Raw genomic sequence first — 15,629 nt, forward strand, 5'->3', positions numbered from 1 at the left:
AGATCAGTTTCTTCTTCCTCATGGCTTTACCTATTCAGTGATATTACATCTTATCTGATGTTTTCATTCTCACTGGGAGGTGAACTAACATTGCTGCCACCTATAGCCCAGGACAAAATTACCTGCATTGATGAGAGGACATTCTTGAGCACAATAGGACGTATCTTCAAAAGAGTAAAACCTTGCTTTGGAAAAAGAAATAGAAGTTTGTTGCATTCATAGATTTGATTTAAGAAATTGAATAATAAGTATGGAATTAACATTGATGAAGCTGTGCAGGTTATGGACTCCAAAAGATCCATTGATCAGAGTTTAGTGACCAAACAAAGCGTTTATCCAAACTGGTCACATACAGCTTTACAGAAAATTAATCAAACATTGACAAGTCTCTAAAGATCCGTGAAACTATATACCCAGAGGACCATGAAAGACATTATAAGAAGTATGATAAGACGTATGAACTATTACCAGGGCCGCCCGACAGACAAAACTCCACCCCCTCATTAAAACAGAAGAACATATAATAAAACAGCCTAAATGAAGTGAGACTAAAAATTAAAGTCACTGAATACATAAAGTAGCCTTACTAAATGAAAGTGTCACAAAATAATACTACATTAGGAAATAAATAAATGATAACATAAATAAATCTAATAAAAATCGAATAAAAAAATTCTAGAAATACAATCAAATAAAACTAGATCAAACCTATTTCAACATATTTATTTTGTTTTGTTTCATGGGGATACTCATTTATTAAAAGGAACTTTTATTGACAATTTATCAATAGCAGTATCTATGTACTAACTGAATATTGAATGAAATGGGTCTCCATATATACGCATAACTTCTGTCAAACAAAAAAAGAGGTGGTTATTTGGTCTGGTTTGTTCCAGATGTAACACCTTTGGAAAGCAGGAAAAACTCTAAAAGGTTAAGCCGAGAAAAACAATCCGGATCAATGAAAACATATTTTTCTGAAAAACAGTTAACTGATGTTTAAATGTTATTTCAGTTTAATATGGGAAAAAGTCAGTATTCTGACTTTTTTCTCAGAATTCTGACTTTTTTCCCATATTAAACTGAAATAAAATTTAAAAATCAATTAACTTTTTTTTTTTTTTTTTTTTTAGTTTTTTAGCGGCCCTAATCCTCTTCCGTATATTTCTTTGTATGGAGATAGACAATCAGTATTCGATTGATCTAATGTTGCAAACAGCGCCATCTTGTCTTCAGAAGGTGTCGGAGGACTCTGCTGCCCCACAATGCTTAGCGGTGCTAATGTTTTGGTGACGTCTGGAGAGGAAAACAGCCAGTGAGTGGGCTGGGCTGGATCCCTGCTTTCGGTTATTTTACACTCCGAATAACGCTGCTATGAATAAATGAGCCTCCATTGTGGATATTTGGATATCCGAGAATGAGCTAGAAGCCGTATCTTTGCCAGGTAAATGGCTGTTTTCCTCATTCATGTCACGCTGTCAAAGTTAGCCTCTGTGCCCCACAGATAGCTTAGCTCAATTGGCTAACAGCCTGTCTGACTGGCGCCTCTCAGGCGGCTGTAGAAGGACAATAAAGCCGCCTGTGATCGGGTCCAGCTAACCAGCAGGGCTCCATCTTCTGAATTTAACCCTTACAAAACATATCGGTTGCATGTTTTTTCAGTCTGAAGATTTTAATATTAAAATGAATGCGCTGGTTTCCAATGAGAGAATATTGATGTCTTCTGTGATGCACTGATTGCGGAGAAACAGCTAAAGTGTCTCTAAAAAAACGCTATTTGGTTCAAACGGCTTCTATATAAACAGCACGACCTTTTTAAGAAGTTATCTTAAGAAAACCCTCTTTAAAACGAGTAACTCTGCGTCTGTATATTAGTAAAGAGGTTTGATGCAGGGGCGATGCTAGAGTCTGTAAACAAAGGGGGCTTAGCCCAGTTTGAGATGAGGTATGAAAAATCCCTTTATTGTTCCACAATGTGGAAATTCTGGTCTTATAGCAGCAAAAAGATTACAGAAAAAATGGTCCCATAAATGTGGACCTTAGAAAAATATATAAAAATAAACAAAATACTGTACTGTAAAGTGTTTTAACAATGTAAATACTGTGCACCTGGAGAATAAATAACCAATATATAGTATTTGAAATTTTTACTAATGGATATTTGAGAATAGCAGCAAAATCAGTTAAATGACTAAGATAGAAACTGTGCAAAAATCAGCCTGAATGTAACAATTTATTGAGGTTGTTGGGGACAGTGATGGTTATAAAGTCTTGCAGCTGCTGGGAGGAAGGATCTGTGATAACGCTCCCTGGTGCATTTAGGGTGCAGCAGTCTGTCACTCAAGTAGTATGCTAGCAAACATTTTTAAAATAGCCGTGTTACAACATTTTGATGTGAAAGATAATTTTCAAAAGTGTGTTAGTTAAAAGTAAAAAAATAACTGTAAAAAAGACTACATTTAAAGCTTGTTGGTTGGCACTGCTGATCCAGTCTGCCGCACTGCTCCTTATGCAACAAGTATTTATTACAGCAATGTCCACAAAGTGAGGCAGCACTGTCAGATGCAACCTGCTCCTCTTTCTTTATGAGAAAGAAGATCCAATCAGCTGGTCAAAACAAATGTTCTCCATCTTATTTGTTTGCAAATAGGAATCAAAAAATAGATATGCAATGTTGTGTTGATGGTAATAAAAGGGTTAAACACAAGTAACAACTGATATTTGATATGATGTCAAAAATGTTAAGGTAAATTGAACATACTTTTGTTTACTGGTCAAAGCTTAAACATAAATAAGATGAGTTTTAATAAAATGTGTGTGTGTGGGGGGGGTGGATAAATGGATAACAAATTGAGTGTATTTGTCAGTTGAAGGTACGTCTGTTTCTGTTATGGAAGTTAAAAGTCTAGACATTATGCTTACTGCTAATGAGCTGATTGCAGGCTCTCACTGAGCAGGTAACCTGGTTAATTAACCAGTCTGCATCCATTTTTGTTGTACCTACGGTACTTTATGGAGAGCAGAACAAGGAAAAATATTCTGACAAGATTCAAGCTTATAAGAAGGTGATAAATACGCCCAAATAAATCACATGAAGTTGTGTTCCAGTTTTAGATAGTGGCATCTATTGTTCTTCATTTCTTAATTTGTTTTATTACGATTAGTCTGTAACAAAACTACAAGCTCTGGTGTTTTCCCTATCAAAGCAAAGTTTTCCCTTAAAAGTGATTAAAGGAACCTGAGTCAGAAAACTGCACCTGGAAATGGTTTTTGATGCAGTTAAAATCTAAATTAAAATGAACTTGCTTAGTGGGATAAACTCAACTCTGCTGTAAACATTGCAGAACTGCTGCACATTTTGCAGCTGTTCATTATTCAATGCCAAGCAAGTCTAAATATTTAGTTGATGAATAAATAAATGTTAATGATGTGATATTAACATAACTTTTTTTTTTATGACTCCGGATCTCTCACCCTTCCTCTTGTCCAGAATCGGATGCCTCTGTCTGTCCTCTTCTCTGCTTCTCCTGTTCTCAATTTTCTCTCAGATCCCAGTTTAGATTAAAAAAAGGCAAAATCTAAAAACAACATGGGGAAAATTTTCAATTGACAAGAACTTGGATCAGATTTTCAGGTTTAAATTGTTTGCAGCCAGGCCTCCTGGCACCTTTTAATTTGAACAAAAAAAACCTGCTTTCTCTGAACCTGGAAGAGTTACTGGGGTTAAAAACGGTTCCTTTATTTCTGCTATTTATGATCATTAGGAAAACAAACAAGAGGGAGGTAAACATGATTATCTGCTTTGTGCCTGTGTACTCATTGACCTCTCTGTCTCTGGCACCTCTTCCTCTGTTTTGTTAGCACAGGGAAACATGGGTCCTGGCAGTTTCCACGTCCTTCTGCTGCTCCTTCTGCAGGCACTGCAGGCATCAGCCGAGGACTCAGGTACCTTTTTATACACTCCAAACTATAGAGACCTCCAGTTGATGTTGTGTAACTGAAGTTTTTAACATTTTGTCTTATGAAAGCATTCTTTCTTAATGCATTTTATCATGATTTTATGGGATAATCTGACTCAGAGAGGCACTTAATAATTAAAAGAGAGAAAAATAAAACATGTTTTCATTAATAAAAACGTTCGGGATTTATGCAGGGTTAGTTTTTTGCTCTTTTCAATCCAAACTGCCCTTTGACGACTAGCTTTGAGTAAGACTGGTTGGAACTCAGTAGAATATCATTGGATGGGGATGTTATGACAAATCTTTTATGATTTTTAAAAAAAATTTTACGTGTTATTGTTTTTTTCCTCTTAGCTAATAAAGCTATTTATTTTACATTTTAATGTTTTGCTTTGTGACCTGGTTGCTGTGATGTTGCAGCAGCTCTCCCCATCCAGTTGTAGCCAAAGATAACATTGTTTATATGAAAGCATGTGATCCAATGGGTCTAGTCAAAGTTCAGCCATAAATCCAATAGAAAATCTATAGAAATATAATGTTGTTTTCAGAACCTAACTGGTGACAGATGGTGGTAACACTGGATTTCAACCTTACCAGGGGTGTCCAGCTCAGGTTCTCTGTAGCCTTCATGCTTTCACTGTTTCCCTGTCCAACATAAAGACATTATTATTAGTCACCCTTTGTTTATGGAGAGACCTTAATATGAACCATTTATTTAATTTAATGTGATCTTTCGGACGGTACAATTGTTGGTGTTTCCACACAAGGTCCCAGTGAAGTTTCCAAAACGCGTTTTTAAAGTAACAAAATTTGAAAACTGTAAGATTTAATGACCCATTATTCCTGCAGAATGGTGTAAAGAACCTCAGGGGTGGAAATTAGAAACAGTTAAGGGCCAAATGCAGTGGTGGATAGAAAAAGAACATTGTTACATTTTTACAACTGACCTGTATTTAATTAATTCTTAATATTCAAAGAAAAAAGATTTATACTTTCACATTTTTTTTTGTCTATATCTTCATGTCAAGCAACAAATACAGGTAAGAGAGAAAGAGCAGAGTCAAAATGGGGGAAGGAAAATGATTAGCAGTTTCGCTGTCAACATGTGTTTCCTACATCGAATTAGACATTAAGATATTATATTTACAAAATATATAAAGAAAGCAGGTGACAAAGGGGTTTAATGATACACATAAACAGTACTGTTTTATAAACAACTGGCTATTTTCCTTCCTTCGTCTTTGCTGTAAAACATGCATTAAAAAGAAAAGGAAAGAAGTAAATAACAATAAAAAAAAATAAAAAAAACTGAATATAGCAATCAACCCCAAGAAATAAGTGGCAGTACCTAGATTTTAATACACACTTAAACAAATGAAGTAAAAACAGCCTCAGTTGACTGAACAACAGGCTTTACATTTCTTTAACTTGTAGTTGATAGTCTCTCCACATGTATAAACTTATTTCATCACACCTAAGGAGGAATGGCGGCTTCTCTGTTTCCCCTCATAACGTTGGTACAATCCTTAATCGTTGGAGGATCCTTTGTCAACCACCTTCTTTAAGTGCTTCCTTACTCACCAGTACACCAGTAGATTTTGACCTTCCTGAGTTTCTACTAGTCTTCCCACCATTATTAGTAGAGAAGAGAAACTGAACAGCAACTGTACCTCGTTGTAATGCTTCCTTTCCTTGTTTTTCTGCTTGTGTTCAATACACAGCGCTTTGTTTCCGCTTTGGCTGGGGTTAAAATGCTTTATAGATAAAGTTGAGGATGATAATGATGATAAACTCAAGGGATGCTCATGAAATAGTGCGTACTTTATACTGTGGACGTCTGTGTGTTAATAAGGCGGATTAGAGGCCGATTTATGATTTAGCGTGCAGAATGTGTCCGACACAGTGCTTACAAGATTTTATATTCCATATAAATCCATTCACCAACTCTAAGAGGGGGTGTACCACAGAGACCGCTAGCTTGCAACACCAGGCTGCAACTTCACAGACACCCAGTGTCCCACTACAAACTGCTCTGTGGGGAGACGCCATCACATTGAACAGCTTTGTGACACTTAGTGGTTCCTAGATGCCAGTTGTGGGATGCTATGTAACTACAGGTGTGTGACGGGTGCTTGGTGGAGCTCTGTGCTACCTATGAGGCTACACCATAACATAATATCATATTTCTGTTCAAATCGACAGACTACTGACCTCAGGGCTTTTGGAATAACTTTCACTTTAAAGATGAACATTTTCCCGAGGTTATTAAGGCAAAAGGAGATTTTCTAAATTGTATTCAGTCAGCAAATGTCAGCAAAACAATTTCTATGTTCGGCTATATCCAAAAATGCAAAGTTTCGCAATTGCTGTATTTCCGTAAAAAAAAAAATACAATATAAACTGCACACGAATGTTCACGTGATAAACTCATGGAATATAGTTATATTTCAGCCACGACTCTGATGGGCAGCATCATCCTCGAACTGCTTCTGGTCTTCCTCGTCTTTTTAATACGCAGTAAGGTTCAGCTGCAGGTTATGTGACTCGTTTGATGTGAAAAAAAGTCTTTCCATTGCAGTTGTGCGAAAAATAACAATTGAGATCCAACAGAAAAACCACCTTTAGGTGTAAAAACCTTTTGTCTTTACAAATTGCAGTTTTTCCATTTAGCATATTTATTGTTATAATTACAGTTTGTGCAAATTGATAGTTAATGGAATCACAGCCTGTGATGTAGATTAACTCTACATAGAATTGCAGTTAATTAGTGGCTGGTTCTAAAGAAAATGATGAATTTCCAGCCCTGTTAGAGTTGTTAACTTCTGTTTAAGTTTGAAGTTTGAACACAGTATTCATCCTAAACTCTGCCACTGTTTGATGCTCCAAATTACTTGGGTTCTCTCCTTATGCGTTGGTCCCAACGGCCTGTGTTTTACAGATGTTCAACTGGAGTGTCTTTGTGAGGGAAGCACATGTTCCGAGGCCACCCGATGTCACGGCGCCCGCTGCTTCTCCTCGCTTATAAAGGACAGCAGAGGGATGGTGTTGGAACGAGGCTGTTTTGAGGGGGAGGAGAAGATCCGCATGCATTGCTCCACAACTCCATCAGCCCTTCAGGTCATCAACTGCTGCTCCCAGGTCCTGTGCAACGCAAACACCACGAGGGCGTCCCTCGAGTCACTTCTTCCATCAGGTAAGAATTAGACTGTACAGTAGAATGAGAACTTACAGACGGATCCATTAATTTTTCTGTTTTGCCCACAGCCCCTGAGGAGAAACCTGTCCGGTATCAGGTGGAGACGTTGGCTCTGTTTGTGCTCGCCCCGGTGGTTGTTCTCGTTCTGCTCTCTGTGGTGTCAATTCTGGCCTGTAGGAGGCTCCATCATGGCCGCCTCCAGAGGCTGCAAGAGTTCGACACGGAGCAGGGAGACGGTCTCATCACCTCCAATTTGGGAGATGGCACTTTAGCTGTAAGAGTTTTGTGGTGGTTTGTTTTTATTCCTTTTTTTTTTTTTCGGATTTATTCTAGTTCCCAGAATGAACGTCTACCCCTTTTTTTTTCTCCTGCAGGACCTTTTGGATCACTCGTGCACATCAGGCAGTGGTTCAGGTCTTCCTTTCCTAGTCCAGAGAACAGTAGCCAGGCAGATAAGTCTGGTGGAGTGTGTCGGTGAGCGGCTTTTTTTGTTATTAGTTCCAGCTGTTTAATGAACAGAGTCACTAAATGAGTAAAAATATCCTCTGTTTCAGGTAAAGGGCGTTACGGAGAAGTCTGGCGAGGTCAGTGGCAAGGAGAAAATGTTGCTGTGAAAATCTTTTCCTCTAGAGACGAAAAGTCTTGGTTCAGAGAGACGGAGATCTACAACACTGTGCTGTTGCGTCATGACAACATTCTGGGTGAGTTAACTTTTACTCTCGCAGCAAAATCACATAATAAATGAACCAATCGCTTATGGGTTGGTTTTTGTTGTTTGGTTTTTATTTATGACAGGATTTATGGCGTCTGACATGACGTCTCGAAACTCCAGCACTCAGCTGTGGCTCATCACCGAATACCATGAAAACGGTTCGCTCTACGACTACCTGCAGCGAGTGGCGGTGGAGACATCGGAGGGCCTGGCGATGGCGGCGTCGGTAGCCAACGGCCTGGTGCACCTGCACACAGAGATCTTTGGCACTGAGGGCAAACCGGCCATCGCACACCGAGACCTAAAAACCAAGAACATCCTGGTGACCAAGGAGCTGCGCTGCTGCATTGCAGACCTTGGTTAGTTCAGCTGCCAAATAATTTACACACCAAGTATTTAGATCAATTACTATAATAATTACACATCATTTTTGTTATTAATAATATTAGCAGTAAAATCAACTCCAAATAGTGCATTAATAAATTATAGACACAGGCTTCCATTTCCTGCATTTTATAAGTTCCCTGTTGTGCCGGTCGTTACAGGGCTGGCTGTGACCCACACCCAGGCTGACAACCTGCTGGATGTGGGCAACAATCCGAAGGTTGGCACCAAACGTTACATGGCGCCCGAAGTGCTGGATGAAACCATTCAAACCGACTGCTTCGACGCTTACAAACGGGTCGACATATGGGCCTTTGGACTGGTGCTGTGGGAGATAGCGAGGCGCACCTACAGCAACGGTGAGCACCGTGTGTGCAGCTCGGTACTCTAATGATGCTTTTGTTGCAGCTTCTGTACAAACTAATATAAGTTTTGATTTCTAAGACAAAATTAGTTTTTTTTTGTTCTCAGCATTTCTATAATTTGACTTTGGACTTTCTCTTTTATTTTTTCCAACCATGCAGGCATCGTGGAGGAGTACAAACCCCCCTTCTACGATCAGGTGCCAAACGACCCCAGTTTCGAGGACATGAGGAAAGTGGTGTGCGTGGAGCAGCAGAGGCCTTTCATCCCTAATCGCTGGTTTTCAGACCCTGTAAGTACAAAGTCGTTAGAAACTATTTTTAAGCTGCATCTAATTTTGTTCATGTTTAGAGCTGCCACTAACGACTAATCTTTTGACCATTTTTTTCATTTGTCGACTAATCTTAATGACTAATTTCCCAAAAAAAAAAAACCACTGCTGGGGCTTGGCAGAGTAGCCGTGGGATGATGACGGCAAGTAAAAGAAAAAAGTTACATTCACACTGTGTGTGTGCGTGTGCTCATTCAATAAGACCTCTGTATCTCGCACAAAATTACTATAAATGCTCGTGCATAGCGTTGTTCCAAAACATTAGCAAAGATTCTTAACATCCAAAGACAGTCTGTCGTCATACTTTACAAGATTTATAAGAATGGACATGCTAACTAGCTGTTGAAACTAGGGCTGGGTAAAAAAATCGATTTAATCGATTTTGAATTGATTCTTTTACATTTTTGCAAAATTGATGTCTAGGGAATAGGTTGAATGACAACATTAACAAATCGGGGCTGACCAGCAAACACCCTGTAGTTGTTAAAGACAAATATGGTTTGAGCAGTGGAGATAATGCAGCTCCTGCATGTCTGCTGTGTCCCCGCTGTGTCACGTCTGCTTGCTCGAGTGAGGCTTCACTTTTCCACTTTTCACAGACAAGTTTGCACTTTTGAGACAATTTTGTTCATCTCAAGTTTAACTGTCCAATTTACAGTTTAGACTTTGTGTTTAAAATGACAGGAAAATTAAAATGCATGAGTATTTTGAAACACAGTTGAACCACTTTCATTATTGTAAAAACAGATCGAATCGAAATTAATCGATTTAGAACTGTATGAATAAAAATCGAATCGATTCAGGACTTTGGCCAAAATAACCAGCCCTAGTTGAAACAGTAATAGTGAAATCATCAGAAGCGTCCTCAACAACTCCTGTGTGTTTCCTTTTAAAGTGCTCATGCATTGCGCTGGTGCTCCAGTGATAAGCCAACGAAGACTTACAGATTGTACAGACCAGTCTATCCCCAGCGGCCGAACGTATCTCCATACTTTGGATACTTTCGGTATTCTAGCAGATGCCTACGTCCTCGATTCACACCCACAAGCCATTGCCATTTTCGTATCACGCTCAAAAACCCGAACGCAGATTAACAGAAGCTCGTGACAGGAGATGAAAAGGGAGGCAGTTTGCCAGCGGTGTGCGCACAGAACACACTAGTGCTGTGGAGCGGAATTACCTGATCATAGATGAGCTGTTTTCTCAGGCCGAAATAAATAAGCGATAAAAAGCTGACAAAAAATAGTCATTGATGGAAAAAAAAATATCCCTTGACGATGCAATTAGAGCATAATTTGCATTGGCAATTTAACCTGTTTCTCTTTCATTTTTGTATTATTTTGTTATATGAAAAAGAAAAAAATATATATGTGATTATCTTAAAAATTACAACTGAAGATGGGTTTCAAAAAAAAAAAAAAAAAAAAAACACTGGATTTTGTTTTCCAAGTTTGAGACTTTTCGCTTTTCACCCAGGAAGCTTTTTCAATTCAAAATGTCTGAATTAGCGTTGAGTTCCAAGCTGCAGACATTTTTTATTGAAAAGGATTCCTGGATGGGAAGTAAAATGTCCTCAAACTTGGAAAACAAAGTCCAATGGATGAATTTGTACCTTTTTTGGAATGACTTTGACCTGGAGGACTGAGAATCTTCAGCAGCATACAACTGAAGATAGGGTAAACTAAAACAACTGTGACCTCTTTGGTGTTATTTCAAGAACAGTACATTTACTAATTACTGTTGTGGTTTTTTCATGGCTGTTAAACCATGACACCAAACACAAATGCTACAGGTTTACAAGAGACATTGTTCTCACAATCTATATTCATTGGAGGTTTCTGTGGCTCTACAGTCAGTTTCAGCTTTATTTTTGTACCAGGTTTGAATCCCGACCTGTGAAACTTTGCTGCATATCTTTCCTTTATCTCCACCACATTTCCTGTCCCACCCCTTTCAAAATAAAGACCACTAGAACCAAAAAGACCATGAAAAATATGCTAGAGCTCCCATCTGGTCATTTTATACTTAACACAATTTATACAAGTCGATAAAGAATTTAACTTTACCGTTTTGCTCAGACTAGCACAAAGGAAACTATTTTATTGAGATATTCTGAATAACTTTAGTTAAAACCAAATTCAATTGATATTTTGTACCTATGTACTGCTAGCCAAGGTTAAATAGATATGAAATAAAATAAAGGCACAGAATAAGAAGATATATTTAATGCAACCTGATTTAATAATGTAGGATTAAATCCAGTGTACTTTCTCTGCTACTGGGCACAGCTAACAGCATGAATCATTTTCTGTTAATCGATTGATAAAAATTCTATTATGACCTACTGGTCTGGCTGTTTCCTCCTCCAATCCAATGCCAAGGCTTTTATTTGATGGCTTAATAAGTAGATTTTGCATTTTAACCTCCACCATCTGGCCTGTTTATAATATAATAATGTTTATATAGCTTTTCTTTGAGTGGAAAGCCTTAATGAACAGTTAGATTAGATGATAAGTTGTGCAGTATTAGCTCTTTTCTTTTAGCTGAAAGCTTCACTAAAGACATTGATCGTTGAGTTTCTAACATGTTTTTTTCCTCTCAGACACTCTCTGCTCTGGTTAAACTGATGAAGGAGTGTTGGTACCAGAACCCCTCAGCCAGACTCACAGCATTACGCATCAAGAAGACCCTTGACAAGATCCACAGCTCCCTGGAGAAGGGCAAGGAGTCATGAAACAGAGGCGCCTGCATGACGTCAGAGAGCGACTTCAACATGAGCTTGGGTTTAGTTGAAACAAGAGAAAATCTGAAGGATGGATGGGAACGTTTCTGCCCTTCTCTTACCCTTCCTTATCTGTGGTTGCCTTCCACCAACATCCCTCCGTTTGACTTAAAGCCCATACAGACGTTTGGAGTCGTCTCGTCTACAAAAAGCAGCAGAGGCTGCAGGACTGAGCAAGTTGCCATTGTTGGACTGTTACAGAGTGTGAGCGGTTGGCATATTATAGCACCCAATCACACTGCTTTCAATGCACATTTATAGACGGCCATGGGTTGGGCCCTCCTACACACCAAACACTACATACCGAGTGAATCCTTGCTGTTCAGTATCTGATCTCCAGCCAGCATTTCTTTTTATTTATTTATTTTTTTTGGGGCATGCGAATGTGGCATTCTGCTCAGAGACAATCAGATTGACTTCACTCATTTAGCTTTATTATAACAAGCCAACAAATATTCAACATCTTCACTTATTAAAGGAAGAAGAGCCAATAGAATCAAACTCTTTAGTCCTTTTTAAAAAAAAACAAAAGGAAAAAAAAGATATTTATGTATTGAACCTCCACTGTTACCGCACTACTGAGGACCTATGTAAGACTGATGTTTGATATGTGCAAGTGATTGTAAACGTATATTAATGCTATCGGACTGTAACCGTTGCTACAAAGTAGGAATCTGTTGAGAAAATGAAGGAAAAAGGTTTAACCTTTATGTTGAAAACCAGGACGACACACAGAGGTTTAAATGACCAGGCTGATTGGGATGAATGTGAGATTTTAATAGGAGACTCTTAATGGTTTTTCTGAATCGCTCTGTTGATGATGGAATGATCAGACAACACACGACTTCATATATTTTTAGGAACCAAATTTAAGTGTTTGATTTTCTCTTCTCCACACAGGCTCAAATGTATCCATCCAGCATAAGGGGGAAAATACTCCTGCAAGCTGCACTTTGAACACTTCATATTGTATGGATGATTTGTTTAAATTGTTTTTTTTTCCCTGTCAGAGAGACGGCGCGCAGGCAGAGTCCTTCTAGTTTAATTAAGGTTGATCTGGGCCATTCAAAAGCAATGCCTGATTTATTCATCTAAAAAACATTTCTTCATAAGGAATTGAGCTTCGTTTTTTTTTTATACTTGGAGACATTTTAGTCAATGATGAACTTTTTTTTTTTTTGTTCTTAATGACTAGTGATGTCCCAATCTGATATCAACATTGGATGTCAGTCCAATATAGTCCAAAAACACTAATACCAGACTATGTTAGCCTGTATCAAAAATCTCTGACAGTTGACTATAGAAACACTACCCTCATGTTTAGTTAATGTAACATATAGTTAGAATCTCTGATCTTGTTTTACACAACAAAGTGTGTAATTAAAATATGATTGGTGCTGATATTGTGTCGGTTAATATGGTCTATACTAAAAGCTGCAATAATGGTATCATATAGAAAATGAAATAGTTGTATTGGGACATCCCTATTCATAAGTCAGGGGTTTGATAAAGGTCAGTGACCTCTTATGTGGTCAGACTAATATCAAGTTCCTGGACATGCAGAAATCAATCAACTAATTTAAATATGTTCTATATCTTTCTAAAAACAGGCTCAAATATATTTAACTGGTCTTTGCCTGAATCTGGCAATGGATTGAAAAAGCATGAGATCATGTGCTTAAAGGCATCCGTGCAAACATTTTATGTTGGAGAGACAGAGCCTGAATGCCTGGTACTTATTTCACCAACATTCACTGCAGTAAACAGTTCCTTGTGAAACTCTCATCACATACGGCTGACAACGCAATAATCATACATTTGTTTTTATATCGTGGATGTATATTTATATTGGAGCATGCATGTATACTTTTGACTGCGCGTGGATTAGAGAAAAGAGAATCTAAACATCATCTTTCTGCCCTATAAATAAAATAAAAAATAAATCCACCCAGGCAAAAAAAAAAAAAGGTATAGGTGCTAATGTTTTAATGAAGAATCTCCATCGCGCCCTGCTTTGCATACTTGATTAGCTTTGGGAAACGCTTCCCCTTTATCAGAGAGGAATAGACCGATCCACGGTCGTTTGATCGGTTCTTTCGTTTTCCTGACAGCAGCTAAACTTTAAAGTAGCCTCGGGGTCGTCTTGTCCTCAGCAATGCCTCGCTGTAGAAACAGGAAGGAAAGGATTCACTCCATGTTCATTAAACACTGTTTTATTTCATACTGGTTCAAATCAAAACGTGGCCTAGGTGTACAAAGAAATAAGCTCACAAGTGCTGGCTTTGTTTTGAGGAAAAAAATTAATGCTCTGTCTTTTTTTATATGTAATAAAATATTTACTGCACTCTTGCCTTACGATTAACGGTTTATTGTGATTTTAGTGTCTATAAACTTTTATCTTTTTTCATTGCAGTTCTTCTCAGATTTATATTCAAACCACCCCCTCAATCTGAAGTCATTTTTCTTATCTTCCCTAAACTGAAGGGAGCACATGTATGCACCTTTATCTTATGTTGATCCATGCACTGGTGTATCATTATTGCCCTCTAGTGGATACATTAGGTTTACACTAAGATGCGTCAGGATGATTCACTTTTCAGAGCAACACTGCAGTCTGTCATGTGCTTTTTCAAACAATCCTTAACTCAGGATCTAAAACCAGAGGCAACCCGGGTGGATAAAGTCACTTTAAGAACTCTGCAAAGATCTTAAAGTCACTTCAGATGGTCTGGTAAAGTCTTATACGGGTTCAGGATGCCTCTGGGGTCCAGCAACATCTTGATGTCACCCATTAGTTCTACAGCAGACCTTGATTTACTATAGTAGATATAATTTCTCTTTTTTAGGCCCAGTCCATGTTCTGCACTGATGCTGCCGTGAAACTTGGCCGTCCATTCGTAGACGAATGGCTCAATGGAGGCAAGCAGGGCTGGATCCTTAGCAGGGGAGGTGATGTTAAGGTGAAGGTTACCGTCACCTATGAAAGAGAGAGATAGAGGGTGAAAGTAGGACAGAAGACCTCCCGACTGACTCGTCATCAATATGCAGTCTTACCTACGTGTCCGTATCCCACCACACTTCTGGCCCGGTTTCCCAGATGCTGCCTCATGTCTGTGACCAGCTGGTAGATCCGCTCCACCGGAAGGGAGATGTCGTACTTGTAGGTGAAGCCATCGTGAGTCAGCGCCTCTGTGACACGTTCACGCATTGACCACAGCGCCTGGAGCGGAGGAAATGGAAAGTCTGATCTCGTCATTGGCATTCAGCTCTTGCAGTCTCGAAACTAATGTTCTGAAACGAGCAGCAGGAAACACAGCTGGGCTTTCATTATGAAAAAAAAAGAGGAACAAAGGCTTCCAAGAACATTTTTTTGGCAAAAATTCAATAGAGTACTGGAAAGGAGGACATAAGGAAGAGAAAACTAACAAGGAAGAAGGAAATGGAATAGAAATTTCTATTATTGTTCTACCATAGGAAAAATAAGGATTTCCCGGCAAGAAAGTAAACAGGTTTTCAAAACATTAAAAACAAAACTAATAAAATCTGTTGAAAACAGAAATCAACAATTGGAACAAACTATACGGTAAACCTAGTTCAAAATAATGAAATACAATGCAACTACCAAAGGAAGTACTCCTATAAAATTAGGTCTAAAATACTATAAAAAGACAAGAAACTCAAAACATGCAGAGCTATGGTCGTGTTCACAAGAACCATTCATAGAAAAAGAAAGAAAGTGAAAAATGTAAATACCGGTACTAAAGCCAACAGCTGTTGGAAGAAAGGATCTGTGATGCTGCACCTTCATGCACCTAGCATGCTGTGCAGCAGAACTACTGACATGCTCTTCAATTCAGCATATATATATATATATATATATATATATATATATATATATATAT

General features: G+C 38.4%; 2 protein-coding genes across 3 annotated transcripts in view; one reads left to right on the forward strand and one right to left on the reverse strand.

The window, feature by feature from the left end:
• Nucleotides 1–1,271: 1,271 nt before the first annotated feature.
• On the forward strand, nt 1,272–13,873 carry LOC107093036 (activin receptor type-1-like). Of its 2 annotated transcripts, none has more exons than XM_015387840.1 (10): nt 1,272–1,444; nt 3,862–3,945; nt 6,898–7,152; nt 7,224–7,429; nt 7,530–7,629; nt 7,710–7,856; nt 7,951–8,226; nt 8,413–8,610; nt 8,776–8,906; nt 11,548–13,873. In XM_015387840.1, the coding sequence occupies exons 2-10, from the start codon at nt 3,873–3,875 to the stop codon at nt 11,677–11,679; spliced, it is 1,518 nt and encodes a 505-aa protein (XP_015243326.1). In that variant the 5' UTR covers nt 1,272–1,444; nt 3,862–3,872; the 3' UTR covers nt 11,680–13,873. The 2 variants fall into 2 exon arrangements, with proteins under 2 accessions (XP_015243326.1, XP_015243327.1); XM_015387841.1 differs by having other exon boundaries at nt 1,279–1,444; nt 3,867–3,945.
• Nucleotides 13,874–13,891: 18 nt separating this feature from the next.
• Nucleotides 13,892–15,629, reverse strand: part of d2hgdh (D-2-hydroxyglutarate dehydrogenase) — a 6,881-nt gene continuing 5,143 nt past the window's right edge. The window contains exons 9-10 of the mRNA XM_015387832.1: nt 14,782–14,947; nt 13,892–14,704 (exon numbers count right to left, since the gene is read on the reverse strand). Coding sequence (XP_015243318.1) covers nt 14,442–14,704; nt 14,782–14,947 — 429 coding nt within the window. The 3' untranslated portion in view covers nt 13,892–14,441. The remainder of the gene's footprint in view (nt 14,705–14,781; nt 14,948–15,629) is intronic.

This window comes from Cyprinodon variegatus, unplaced genomic scaffold, assembly GCF_000732505.1.
Source record: "Cyprinodon variegatus isolate N-32 unplaced genomic scaffold, C_variegatus-1.0 Scaffold404, whole genome shotgun sequence".
Classification (NCBI taxonomy): Eukaryota; Metazoa; Chordata; class Actinopteri; order Cyprinodontiformes; family Cyprinodontidae; genus Cyprinodon; species Cyprinodon variegatus.

Excerpts from the sequence above, each read along its gene's own strand:
- LOC107093036 (XM_015387840.1), top strand. The coding sequence starts at position 3,873 with ATGGGTCCTGGCAGTTTCCACGTCCTTCTGCTGCTCCTTCTGCAGGCA. Across the intron at positions 7,630-7,709 it reads AAGTCTGGTGGAGTGTGTCG|GTAAAGGGCGTTACGGAGAA; the intron begins GTGAGCGGCTTT and ends CCTCTGTTTCAG. Across the intron at positions 8,611-8,775 it reads GAGGCGCACCTACAGCAACG|GCATCGTGGAGGAGTACAAA; the intron begins GTGAGCACCGTG and ends CCAACCATGCAG.